The sequence below is a fragment of the Pseudophryne corroboree genome, chromosome 3, assembly GCF_028390025.1.
Source record: "Pseudophryne corroboree isolate aPseCor3 chromosome 3, aPseCor3.hap2, whole genome shotgun sequence".
Classification (NCBI taxonomy): domain Eukaryota; kingdom Metazoa; phylum Chordata; class Amphibia; order Anura; family Myobatrachidae; genus Pseudophryne; species Pseudophryne corroboree.
This window is the reverse complement of record NC_086446.1, coordinates 189,048,833-189,062,846: the sequence shown is the minus strand read 5'-3', so window position 1 is coordinate 189,062,846 and position 14,014 is coordinate 189,048,833. Positions and strand designations below refer to the sequence as shown.

The 14,014-nt window shown below is 47.9% G+C and overlaps 1 protein-coding gene across 14 annotated transcripts in view; it reads right to left on the bottom strand.

Annotated features, from left to right (window-relative positions):
* ZMIZ1 (zinc finger MIZ-type containing 1) overlaps positions 1-14,014 on the bottom strand; it is a 455,946-nt gene that overhangs the window by 23,881 nt on the left and 418,051 nt on the right. For all 14 annotated transcript variants that reach the window (XM_063958712.1, XM_063958715.1, XM_063958716.1 and 11 more), the window contains 3 exons: positions 2,136-2,280; positions 720-834; positions 143-360 (listed from right to left, as the gene is read on the bottom strand). In XM_063958712.1, the coding sequence (XP_063814782.1) occupies positions 143-360; positions 720-834; positions 2,136-2,280 (478 nt within the window). The remainder of the gene's footprint in view (positions 1-142; positions 361-719; positions 835-2,135; positions 2,281-14,014) is intronic.

Sequence of the window (14,014 nt, the reverse complement as noted above, 5' to 3'; positions counted from 1 at the left end):
AAAAGTACGTGCCTCCTGCTGCTTCTGCATATTTTAGCACAGCTGCTACGTACAAATGCACAGTGACTGAGCAATACTGGACATCTCTAAATCAGGTCCACAGTGCCATAGTGCAATGCTTTATAAGTGCAAGCAGTCTTACCTCCCGGCAAATCCTCCTCCTCCTGGGTAGTTTGGCCGACCATACATGCCCTGTTGCATATAGGACTGGTTAGACGCTCCCTTTGAGGAAAACTGCTGCTGTTGCCCAGCAAACTGCGGAGAGTTCATACCAGCGCTATTGCTGTTCATACCAGATGCCATAGGGTTGCCACCTTGGTTCATTGGGTTGTTGGCATTAACCATAGGATTCCCCAGTACCTTATAAATAAAAGGAAGAAAATAAATCAGACCATCTTAAAACAGGCATTTGTTTCAAAATGAAACAGCACAAGTGAGCAGCCAGATAACCCACTTATGAAGTGACTGCTGCTATAACCATACACTGGGGAAGACTATTACACGGATTCAAGTGTTGCAGTGTTCTATTGTGTAATACCTGTGTAATCACTACATACTCAGAAAGGCTCCATCACACCTATGCTTGCAACATTTTGGTCTATGTTAGTTCAGTGTATGACTTGTAAGGCGTGTGCAGAAAACATGCTCATGTGAGCACTACATGTAACAGGGCAGATGCCGCAGAGCCCTGTAACTTTCAAATATAATGAGTAACTTACCTGACTCTGAGAAGTGTTTGTGACCCCCCAAACTGTAGTAACCACAGACAGAGAACCTGGAGGCTGACTCGCGTTCTGTTGCCAGGGGACGGAGTCGTAAGGGAAAGACCCATCACTGTGAAAACAAAGGCATGGCCGGTAAGAGAACCTGGGAGCAGCTTCAAAGATGATTGTTTAGAAATACAGTAACTCTTGAGTTATCCAGTTATCAAGCTGTTTCCATACAAATAACAAATAAAAGGGGATTGGGTGAAAGACGGACAGGACCAGCTCCATGCAGAGACCTCTGCCGCTTTGTGCCCGAAACTCCCCCCATGTATGTGACAGCCATCACAAAGTAAATGGTGCAAGGAGACATTACAGCCCCCCCCCTGACCCACACCCATACAGAGGGACTGGGAGCAGCACGGCCAAGACAGTCCGGGCTCCGGAACGCCGGACTCCACGGGCTCCCTGCAACAACCTCTGCCACTGTGGAGCTCTCTGTGCGCGTAAACATGTATGTGACAGCCAGGGGCGGATTTAGGGGTAAGCGCACCCCTAGGCACAAGAGTAATGGCCGCCCCCTGCCTGCCTAATTTTATTATTTTTAATGACTGGTTATAAGCCCTTATTTTAGGATAGCAAATTTAATAGAATAATAAAGAAAAAGCCCGCCAATGGGTATGAATCAGCCTCGGCCTGGCATGAGCCCTTTTGGAGCTCACAATGACATTTTTTTTTTTTTTATTATGTATAGATACAGTAATTACTAAGTAGGACAGCTTACAGGAGCAGTATGTAATTGCAAATTTGTACAGTATGTATATGTAGATGGAACTGATACAGTACAGTGGAAATATTTTGCAGTTACTGGTACTTTTTGGGCTGATAGTACCAACACAAGCATCCGAGTGCCACCCCCAAACAAATGCCATTGGCCACTGGTGACAGCTGTCACACAGCAAATGGTGCAGGGAAACGCGCACAGAGAGCTCCATAGCCGCAGAGGTTGCTGGAGGGAGAGGGAGCCGGTACGGTCCGGTGTTCCAGAAGTATGGACCGTTCTGGCTTTCACCCAATCCCTGATAAAAGGTGCTCCACGATAAAGACACACAAACAAACATTGCTATAACATACTCGTACAAGTACTATAAATGGTAAACTTTTCAGATTGATTCTTCACTATTTGTTTTCCCCAAACAAACAAAAAAAACGTTGTTGAAACAAAACGAACTTTTGAGCCGATCAATATATTTACCAAGCAAAAGGCGAGGAGAATTACTAGTTACTGTGTGTTACCAGTAATTATGCATGCCCTCTATTCAGTTTCCACATGCAAAGTCAGGTATGGGAGGTCTTGTCCTCAACTACATGTAAGTGTCCTGTTCATTTTTCACCTAAACAATATCCATAAGTCGCTTAATGCAGACTTACCCATGAGACAGGGATGGTTTCATGGAGGTCAAAGAGTTCATGGGGGGCTGCATGGGGAGTTTCCCAGGGGGGTCGTTCTGTCTGCTCTTTTGGTGGCGCAGGAGGAGGAGCCTTCCCAATTCTTCACACCACGAAGAGAGGAGGGCTGGAAAAGGATGGATGGGTTAAGAAGTGTACTTTGAAACATAATAAATTCTACATAACTATAGCACAACACAATAAATAACAGTATTCTTTATCAAGAGGTGGTAGGACTGCCTACAATCTTTATACTGCTCTTCTGTACTGTTCTCTGTACAATGCAGAAAATTCAACAAACCAAGCAAAATACTACTATGATACGAGGCAGAAAGTGCAGTTGCTGCAAATACTTCAACTGACACCCAGAAACGTACGTGCTCCCTTGCCTTCAGTACATAGATATGTTCTTCTTGATCAAGTACTGTATTAAGAGCACATTATACACATAATTGAGATTCACAGATTAGCAAACCCTTTACATGTTAGGGAAGGAATTTGGAATGTCACATAGATGGAATTCACATAGACAATGATTCCATTTTACTGTAGTCTGGGGGACTGTTACAGGTGTTACCGTAGAACAATGCTATTGCAGCACTGGTTTGCCAACACACAGAGAGTAAAACAAGAATTATGCACTGGGGTCTCCAATCATTTCCAGTGAAATGAGCAGGGTAAGGAAAGTGGAGTTTGATGAAGGCTGAAACTCTGCATGATACATGTGGGTCTGACACATACAGAAGGAAACAGACGGCTAGCAGGACCAGAGCAGACACCACGGAGGGAGCGTACACACGCGCGCCTCCTTAGTGTGACACTTGTGCCTCTCCCCTCCAGGCTGGGAGACAGCAGAGCGGCATAACAATGATGTAGTCTAACAGGAGGGGAGTGGCCTTCATTGCAACAGAATAGAAATAGCTGTCTACCTCCACAAGCTGCAAATCAAAAAAGGTATATAAGAATTCTGCTGAATGTTTCAAGTAATCTCATCGATGTGCATGGGAAATCAAATAAACAAACAAAAAAAGAGAAAATCTCTGCTGAAAACAGGCATATTTACAAACAGGTAAATTGAATTGTAATCATCAGCAATAGAATTGCTGATCTTTGCCCGATTATTACACAGCTGAACAAATAATTTTTACTTCCCACTTTAAAATGCCAAAGAATATAAAGAATGCTACCCTGGTATTGTATTTGGTTAAGTAAGTACATACTGTATTGAAAATGAAATGACGATCTTTGAGTATATACACTAGATGGCGCAGTTGCCTTAATTCCATCACGCATTTATAATAATGCTGCACTTACAATTTAGGCATAATTTACCACCTCCATGCTACTCATTGCTTTTCACTGTAGCTCTCGTTTATTAAAGCTACAGAGTGCAGCCCTGTGGCACAGTGTCATATAAATGTCCTGTTCCCATGGACCAGCTTCTAGCAATACTACAATTAGATGCACAACTAATAGTATAGAACAGCAGCAGCCAGGTGTAGCAGAATTAAATATTGATGATGGACAAAAGAATAAATAAGAATTTACTTACCGATAATTCTATTTCTCGGAGTCCGTAGTGGATGCTGGGGTTCCTGAAAGGACCATGGGGAATAGCGGCTCCGCAGGAGACAGGGCACAAAAAGTAAAGCTTTTCCAGATCAGGTGGTGTGCACTGGCTCCTCCCCCTATGACCCTCCTCCAGACTCCAGTTAGGTACTGTGCCCGGACGAGCGTACACAATAAGGGAGGATTTTGAATCCCGGGTAAGACTCATACCAGCCACACCAATCACACCGTACAACTTGTGATCTAAACCCAGTTAACAGTATGATAACAGAGGAGCCTCTGAAAGATGGCTCCCTAAACAATAACCCGAATTAGTTAACAATAACTATGTACAAGTATTGCAGATAATCCGCACTTGGGATGGGCGCCCAGCATCCACTACGGACTCCGAGAAATAGAATTATCGGTAAGTAAATTCTTATTTTCTCTATCGTCCTAGTGGATGCTGGGGTTCCTGAAAGGACCATGGGGATTATACCAAAGCTCCCAAACGGGCGGGAGAGTGCGGATGACTCTGCAGCACCGAATGAGAGAACTCCAGGTCCTCCTTTGCCAGGGTATCAAATTTGTAGAATTTTACAAACGTGTTCTCCCCTGACCACGTAGCTGCTCGGCAGAGTTGTAATGCCGAGACCCCTCGGGCAGCCGCCCAAGATGAGCCCACCTTCCTTGTGGAATGGGCCTTAACAGACTACAGCGAGTCAGATTTTCTGACTCCAGCCGTCCTTGAAATGTATATTTTTAAAGCTCTGACAACGTCCAACAACTTGGAGTCCTCAAAGTCGCTTGTAGCCGCAGGCACTACAATAGGCTGGTTCAGGTGAAACGCTGATACCACCTTAGGGAGAAAATGCGGACGCGTCCGCAGCTCTGCCCTATCCGAATGGAAAATTAAATAAGGGCTTTTATAAGATAAAGCCGCCAGTTCAGATACTCTCCTGGCGGACGCCAGGGCCAGTAACATAGTCACTTTCCATGTGAGATATTTCAAATCCACATCTTTTAGTGGTTCAAACCAATGGGATTTGAGGAAATCTAAAACTACATTTAGATCCCACGGTGCCACCGGAGGCACCACAGGAGGCTGTATATGCAGTACTCCCTTTACAAAAGTCTGGACCTCAGGAACTGAGGCCAATTCTTTTTGGAAGAATATTGACAGGGCCGAAATTTGAACCTTAATAGATCCCAATTTGAGACCCATAGACAATCCTGATTGCAGGAAATGTAGGAAACGACCCAGTTGAAATTCCTCCGTCGGAGCACTCCGATCCTCGCACCACGCAACATATTTCCGCCAAATGCGGTGATAATGCTTCGCGGTGACTTCCTTTCTTGCCTTAATCAAGGTAGGAATGACTTCTTCTGGAATGCCTTTCCCTTTTAGGATCTGGCGTTCAACCGCCATGCCGTCAAACGCAGCCGCGGTAAGTCTTAGAATAGACACGGTCCCTGCTGAAGCAGGTCCTGTCTTAGAGGTAGAGGCCACGGATCGTCCGTGACCATCTCTTGAAGTTCCGGGTACCAAGACCGTCTTGGCCAATCCGGAGCCACTAGTATCGTTCTTACTCCGCTTTGCCTTATGATTCTCAATACCTTTGGTATGAGAGGCAGAGGAGGAAACACATACACCGACTGGTACACCCAAGGTGTTACCAGCGCGTCCACAGCTATTGCCTGCGGATCTCTTGACCTGGCGCAATACCTGTCCAGTTTTTTGTTGAGGCGAGACGCCATCATGTCCACCATTGGTCTTTCCCAACGGTTTATTAGCATGTGGAAAACTTCTGGATGAAGTCCCCACTCTCCCGGGTGAAGATCGTGTCTGCTGAGGAAGTCTGCTTCCCAGTTGTCCACTCCCGGGATGAACACTGCTGACAGTGCTATCACGTGATTCTCCGCCCAGCGAAGGATCCTGGCAGCTTCTGCCATTGCACTCCTGCTTCTTGTGCCGCCCTGTCTGTTTACATGGGCGACTGCCGTGATGTTGTCCGACTGGATCAACACCGGTCTTCCTTGAAGCAGAGGTTCCGCCTGGCTTAGAGCATTGTAGATTGCTCTTAGTTCCAGAATGTTTATGTGAAGAGACTTTTCCAGGCTCGACCACACTCCCTGGAAGTTTCTTCCTTGTGTGACTGCTCCCCAGCCTCTCAGGCTGGCGTCCGTGGTCACCAGGATCCAATCCTGTATGCCGAATCTGCGGCCCTCCAATAGATGAGCCCTCTGCAACCACCACAGAAGAGATACCCTTGTCCTTGGAGACAGGGTTATCCGCAGGTGCATCTGAAGATGCGACCCTGACCATTTGTCCAACAGATCCCTTTGGAAAATTCTTGCATGGAATCTGCCGAATGGAATTGCTTCGTAAGAAGCCACCATTTTTCCCAGGACTCTTGTGCATTGATGTACAGACACCTTTCCTGGTTTTAGGAGATTCCTGACCAGGTCGGATAACTCCTTGGCTTTTTCCTCGGGAAGAAAAACCTTTTTCTGAACCGTGTCCAGAATCATCCCTAGGAACAGCAGACGAGTTGTCGGCATTAATTGGGATTTTGGAATATTCAGAATCCATCCGTGCTGCTTTAGCACCTCTTGAGATATTGCTAATCCCATCTCTAGCTGTTCTCTGGACCTTGCCCTTATTAGGAGATCGTCCAAGTATGGGATAATTAATACGCCTTTTCTTCGAAGAAGAATCATCATCTCGGCCATTACCTTTGTAAAGATCCGAGGTGCCGTGGACAAACCAAACGGCAGCGTCTGAAACTGATAGTGACAGTTTTGTACAACGAACCTGAGGTACCCCTGGTGTGAGGGGTAAATTGGAACGTGGAGATACGCATCCTTGATGTCCAAGGATACCATAAAGTCCCCTTCTTCCAGGTTCGCTATCACTGCTCTGAGTGACTCCATCTTGAACTTGAACTTCTTTATGTACAGGTTCAAGGACTTCAGATTTAGAATAGGCCTTACCGAGCCATCCGGCTTCGGTACCACAATAGAGTGGAATAATACCCCTTCCCTTGTTGTAGAAGAGGTACCTTGACTATCACCTGCTGAGAGTACAGCTTGTGAATGGCTTCCAAAACCGTCTCCCTTTCGGAAGGGGACGTTGGTAAAGCCGACTTCAGGAAACGGCGAGGTGGATCTGTCTCTAATTCCAACCTGTACCCCTGAGATATTATCTGCAGGATCCAGGGATCTACCTGCGAGTGAGCCCACTGCGCGCTGTAATTTTTGAGACGACCTCCCACCGTCCCCGAGTCCGCTTGAGAAGCCCCAGCGTCATGCTGAGGCTTTTGTAGAAGCCGGGGAGGGCTTCTGTTCCTGGGAAGGAGCTGCCTGTTGCTGTTTCTTCCCTCGACCTCTGCCTCGTGGCAGATATGAATAGCCCTTTGCTCTCTTATTTTTAAAGGAACGAAAGGGCTGCGGTTGAAAAGTCGGTGCCTTTTTCTGTTGGGGAGTGACTTGAGGTAGAAAGGTGGATTTCCCGGCTGTAGCCGTGGCCACCAAATCTGATAGACCGACTCCAAATAACGCCTCCCCTTTATACGGCAAAACTTCCATATGCCGTTTTGAATCCGCATCGCCTGTCCACTGTCGCGTCCATAAAGCTCTTCTGGCCGAAATGGACATAGCACTTACCCGTGATGCCAGTGTGCAGATATCCCTCTGTGCATCACGCATATAAAGAAATGCATCCTTTATTTGTTCTAACGACAGTAAAATATTGTCCCTGTCCAGGGTATCAATATTTTCAATCAGGGACTCTGACCAAACTACCCCAGCACTGCACATCCAGGCAGACGCTATAGCTGGTCGTAGTATAACACCTGCATGTGTGTATATACTTTTTTGGATATTTTCCATCCTCCTATCTGATGGATCTTTAAGTGCGGCCGTCTCAGGAGAAGGTAACGCCACTTGTTTTGATAAGCGTGTTAGCGCCTTGTCCACCCTAGGAGGTGTTTCCCAGCGCTCCCTAACCTCTGGCGGGAAAGGGTATAATGCCAATAATTTCTTTGAAATTATCAGCTTTTTATCAGGGGCAACCCACGCTTCATCACACACGTCACTTAATTCTTCTGATTCAGGAAAAACTATAGGTAGTTTTTTCACACCCCACATAATACCCTGTTTAGTGGTACCTGTAGTATCAGCTAAATGTAACGCCTCCTTCATTGCCAAAATCATATAACGTGTGGCCCTACTGGAAAATACGGTTGATTGGTCACCGTCACCACTGGAATCAGTGCCTGTGTCTGGGTCTGTGTCGACTGACTGAGGCAAAGGGCGTTTTACAGCCCCTGACGGTGTTTGAGGCGCCTGGACAGGCACTAATTGATTGTCCGGCCGCCTCATGTCGTCAAACGACTGCTTAAGCGAGTTGACGCTATCCCGTAATTCCACAAATAAAGGCATCCATTCTGGTGTCGACCCCCTAGGAGGTGACATCCCCATATTTGGCAATTGCTCCGCCTCCACACCAATATCGTCCTCATACATGTCGACACACACGTACCGACACACAGCAGACACACAGGGAATGCTCTAAACGAAGACAGGACCCACTAGCCCTTTGGGGAGACAGAGGGAGAGTCTGCCAGCACACACCAAAAAGCGCTATATATGACAGGGATAGCCTTATAATAAGTGCTCCCTTATAGCTGCTTTATATATATCAAGATATTGCCATTAAATTTGCCCCCCCTCTCTGTTTTACCCTGTTTCTGTAGTGCAGTGCAGGGGAGAGACCTGGGAGCCGTCCTGACCAGCGGAACTGTGAGAGGAAATGGCGCCGTGTGCTGAGGAGATAGGCCCCGCCCCTTTTTCGGCGGGCTCGTCTCCCGCTATTTTGTGAATACAGGCAGGGGTTAAATATCTCCATATAGCCTCTGGGGGCTATATGTGAGGTATTTTTAGCCTTTTAATAGGTTTTCATTTGCCTCCCAGGGCGCCCCCCCCCCAGCGCCCTGCACCCTCAGTGACTGCGTGTGAAGTGTGCTGAGAGGAAAATGGCGCACAGCTGCAGTGCTGTGCGCTACCTTTAGAAGACTGCAGGAGTCTTCAGCCGCCGATTCTGGACCTCTTCTTACTTCAGCATCTGCAAGGGGGCCGGCGGCGCGGCTCCGGTGACCATCCAGGCTGTACCTGTGATCGTCCCTCTGGAGCTGATGTCCAGTAGCCAAGAAGCCAATCCATCCTGCACGCAGGTGAGTTCACTTCTTCTCCCCTCTGTCCCTCGTTGCAGTGATCCTGTTGCCAGCAGGAATCACTGTAAAATAAAAAACCTAAGCTAAACTTTCTCTAAGCAGCTCTTTATGAGAGCCACCTAGAATTGCACCCTTCTCGGCCGGGCACAAAAATCTAACTGGAGTCTGGAGGAGGGTCATAGGGGGAGGAGCCAGTGCACACCACCTGATCTGGAAAAGCTTTACTTTTTGTGCCCTGTCTCCTGCGGAGCCGCTATTCCCCATGGTCCTTTCAGGAACCCCAGCATCCACTAGGACGATAGAGAAATAATAGTTACGCTTGTGTGTGCACACTTTCATGATCAACAGACAAATCAGCAAAATTGTGGCCAAAGGATTATAAGTAGAAAAAAAGGGATATTTGTGGGGAGGTGGGAAACCTGTACAGTATTAGGATGACACTGTAGCACCACATGTAATCTATCCACAGCCGCCAATTTGAGGGTTTAATACAGTACACCTTACTGCAGTGTTTCCCAAACTCGATCCTCAAGGCACCCTAACAGTCCAGGTTTTAAGGATATCTGTGCTTGAGCACAGGTGGATTAATTAGTACCTTAGTCAATCTGATTTAACCATCTGTGCTCAAGCATTGATATTCTTAAAAGCTGGACTGTTAAGGTGTGTACACACGGTGATATATTTTTTTTGAGATTTTGACTATATAGTCAAAAACGCGAAGAAAGTTAGTGCAGATCGCAAGGTGAAAGTCACCTTGCGATCCCAAAGTGCGGTCCCGCGAGGTCGGTATCGCAAGCCCAGATAGACTGTGCAGGCAAGTCAATTTTGACTATCTAGTTTAAAATATAGTCAAAATTGACAATTAGCCAAAATCGCAAGTACAGTCACTATATGCTTGCGATACCGACCTAGGCCCTATTGCACAGTGAGAATCGGGGTTTAGTCCGAATCTCACCATGTGTACACACCTTCAGGATGCCTACTGCCTTGCTCCGTGAGGCAAGAGCATGAAACACTTTATTTAGACACAAGAAAGAAAATAAACCTAATAAAAAACAAAAAAAACAAAGTGCTTGTGTACAATCTATAATTTACTGTTGCTTAAGGTGTAATACTAAAATACTAAACACTGTTTTTGTCCATGGGATAAGCTTTGATATTCTTGAGTGTAATAGATGTGTGCATAAACTCCTCCTAAAAGTGCCTATATGGCGCACAACAAAAATATGTGTCCTGTGATGTACAGTAGCTCTCCAGGTTTATGGTTCATGTTTACTGGCATCACAGAGGTGCTGAAATGCATTTCTCCATTTTGTCGTTGACCCATTTAACATTTTGGGACGTCGGATGCAGACAATTGACGTCATGATGTAAACCCCCCCCCCCACTGAAACTATAATGATAAAAAAAGCTCTTTTACTTGCATGCATTTTGCCATGACTTTCTGCTGATACTAGCATTTAGCATGTCAGGAATGAGTTAAAGCTGCTTAGTACAAGAGACTAAGGGGGGGAAGGGGTCACACTTCCCATCTCCCCTCCCCATTCTGCCTGCTCACAGAAGCTGCCTGCATACTCCAAAGCCTCAAGCTGGCTGGATATATGTACGGATGGGTATACAGCAGACTCCTCTCTACACCATATGGCTGATTAACTTGCACTCCTGCTGCATGAAACCAAACCTCTCCTTTCCAGTGTGACTATAAATAGATGTGGATGGGGCAGAAGCAGCCAATAAGTGCCCCTACAGTAACTGCTCACTGAAAGTCATGGCTCCACTTGATATATTCCATTTAACTGTTTGCGGTCTACATCACAATGTTAAGTGGTACTCCCTGGAATGCAATGCACGCATTGGAATCCATAGGAATGGAAGGAGTGTTACACATGTGACAACTAATCACTGACCCCATTACTACAAGCACACAACTAATGTGCACACTGTTGATAGAGATTATTACAGCATTTTATAGAGGACTATATACACACACAGAGAAATGCCAGTTCAGCCTTGATAAGCATGTTGTAGATCTCTAAGTAAGCCCACAATTATTCAGAGGCTCCCTCCAATAAGCCATATCTGTGTAACACAACAAACATTAATAAAGGAGACAACAGATGGGTACACACTATGCGATATAGCGCTCGTACAGCCAACGAATGATACATTGCTTAATACATCAGCTCGTGTGCAGCCGATATGTCTGTTGACGGTGTCATTCACAGAAATACCACGTTGGCTATGCAGCACGGTGAATGCAGATATATGGGACAATCTACCTGGGTGTATGGGAGACACGTTATGCTGGCTGCAGGAACAGTCAACAATGACAAATTTAAATGCCCGTCCTATTGGCTGATTGGTAAGTGTGTATGCTTCACAAAATCAGGCGAACAGTCACTCGGCCCGTGTGTCGGTCAGGTGTGTATCCAGTTTTGGGCAATTTGGTTGCTTCCATCACTACCTCAACATTACTCCGTATAAATAGCAAGAAAAACAGCAAACCCAATCAAAATGAAATCAATGTGTGTGTGTCGTCAGGCATGAACTCGAACATCTGCATCTGTATAATCTGGTCCACGGGCGCTCTTCACACCGTCGTAAGGGGCTTAACCCATGCGTCGGATGGTGAAGGGGGCGTAGCCCCTTGCGACGGTGTGAACAGCGCCTGCAGGGCACACTGTACAGAATGCAGTGGGTGTGGGGGGACCGTGGATGGGGGAGGGGATCTGGAGGCGCTGCGGGTGGGGATGTGTGGGGGAGTGGTATCCAGAGGCGCTATGGGTGGGGGGGCGCGGGTAGGGGAGGGGCAGATACAGGGATCTGGCGGATGGGGGGTGCAGTGGGGCCGCTGGTGGGGTAGGGGGTGAGGAGATGCTGCGGGTGGGGAAGGTGCGAGTGCGCTGCGGGTGGGGTAGGGGGTCCGGAAGCGGCACGTGTGGGAGAGGGGCAGGTGTGGTGGTGTGGCAGATGGAGGAGGGAGTCCGGAGGCGGTGCGGCTGGTTGAGGGGCGGGTGCAGTGGGGCGCGGGTGGGGTAGGGGGTCAGGAGGTGCTGTGGGTGGGTGAAGAGCTGTTGCGGGGGATGCCTGCGGATGGGGTAGGGTGTCTGTAGATGCTGTGGGTGGACGAGGGGTCTGCGGTTGGGAGGTTCTGTGGATGAGGGAGGGGCAGGGGAGTGGGGCCGTGGGTGGGGGAGGGGTGGCGGAGTGGCGTGTGGCGGAGAGGCAGGTGCGGAGGTTGCGTGATCCGCTCTGCCTAACATCCCCCCCCCCCCCAGCCAGGCAGCCGGGGAGCCCAGCAGTGTGCGGTGTGCGTGCTCCTGCGTGAGCCGCTCTGCCTGACAAACCCCCCCCCCCCCCCGCAGGCAGATGGGGAGCCCAGTAGTGTGCGGTGTCCGTGCTCCTGCGTGAGCCGCTCTGCGTGACATCTCTCCTCCTCCCCCTGGCAGGCAGCTGGTGTCCGTGCTCCTGCGTGAGCCACTGTGCCTGACATTCCATTCCCCCCCCCCCCCCCCCGCGTCAGCCGCCCCACATGCAGTGGGCCCGCACTGCCCACATCAGGCAGTCATCATGTCCGCAGCGGGGACCAGCTCTACCGGGAGCACCAGACGGAGCACTATGAAAGGGCTGTGGCGGCAATAGGAGCGCAGTGCATGGTAGCCTCTGTCCTCGCTGGGGCAGGCCGTTGTATAGGCTACTGTGACAGGAGGCAGGGGAGATGCGCCGGGGCTCAGACGGGGAGCGGGAGTGAGAGCCGCTCGGCGTCAGACGGAGAGTCGCCTCCCGGCCACACATCAACGCTGCAGGACCTGGGGTACGATGGATGCCTCTAGACAGGACCTTGGTCAGAAGACTGGGGACATGTCAGAAGGCGTGTGGTGTGTGTCAGAGCTTCTCCTCACTGGCAGCCGTCACTGATCTGCATAGATTAGCCCACATCTGTGACTCCACCCAGCGTTAGAGGGCCAGGCACAGACAAGGCAAATATATAGGAGATTTTAAACAAGACTGTACAGGGAATTGTCATTGCAAATTCACTGTTCCTTATAAAGTCTACAACCTAATTTTGGTGCGGGTTAATAAGGAACCTAAAGTGGCCTATCCAGTGTAGGCCTGCTGCACATACTGTACAGACGCCACCTACTAATGTTGCACATGTGGCTGTATAGATGGCCTGGTATAGATAGACCTGGTTAGTGCTGTAGCAGCAGAAACATGGTAGTTAGTGGTTATTTCTAGTACAAGAGATACTACCCGTTTGAATGTTACATGAAACATTATGACAAATTGTAAACAAATGTGCAGTAAAAGAGCTGCATACTGGGAAGACAAGCAATACTTCAATGAATTAAAAAAAAAGTTACAGCCAAGCAATTTTCCCTCTCTCTTTACATCACAGTGGCAGCTGAGAGGTTAATACCTGGGCCCAGTTGACAGCTGGACCAATTAGGTCATGAAACAAAGGAAGACAGGAGAATGTCCCAGGTGACGTGCAGAGTGCCTCAGACGGCTCCTCTAGGCCTGGTTGGCAGGCGGTGGAATTGATTGTTAGATGGGTAATACAGCAAGGTACAGAAATAGCATCCACCTACAGAGGAAACAAGGGGGGGGGGGGGGGGTACTGCAGCAGTCACGTGCAGGAGGTGGAAGGACAGCAGCATATGTGCACTGCACACTTCTGTCCTCCGGTTACACTGTACAGTACAGCACTCAGGTTAGCTATATCGCATGGTTTACATGGAGGATAAGGTAAATCTGTGTCACGTTCATGGTGTAAATCTGCGGAAAAGGCTAACTAATTTAAAGTGAAACTGTAACAAGAAGCGAGTTAATGCAAAGCACTAAGAAAAGGAAATATGCAAGAAAGAGTAGAAACAACTTGTGTCATGTTATTTTCCCCTTCTAGTTTATAACAACAAAGTCAACTATGTAAGTACAAAGTGAAACATGGTCAAGTGCTACTTATTGATGACGATAAATATGATAGTACAGTGACGATCGTAACTATTACAAGAGCGTCTTTGTTGAAATGATTTTGACCCCTTTCATCAGAGAACAAACCAAAGCTAGGAAAGAACC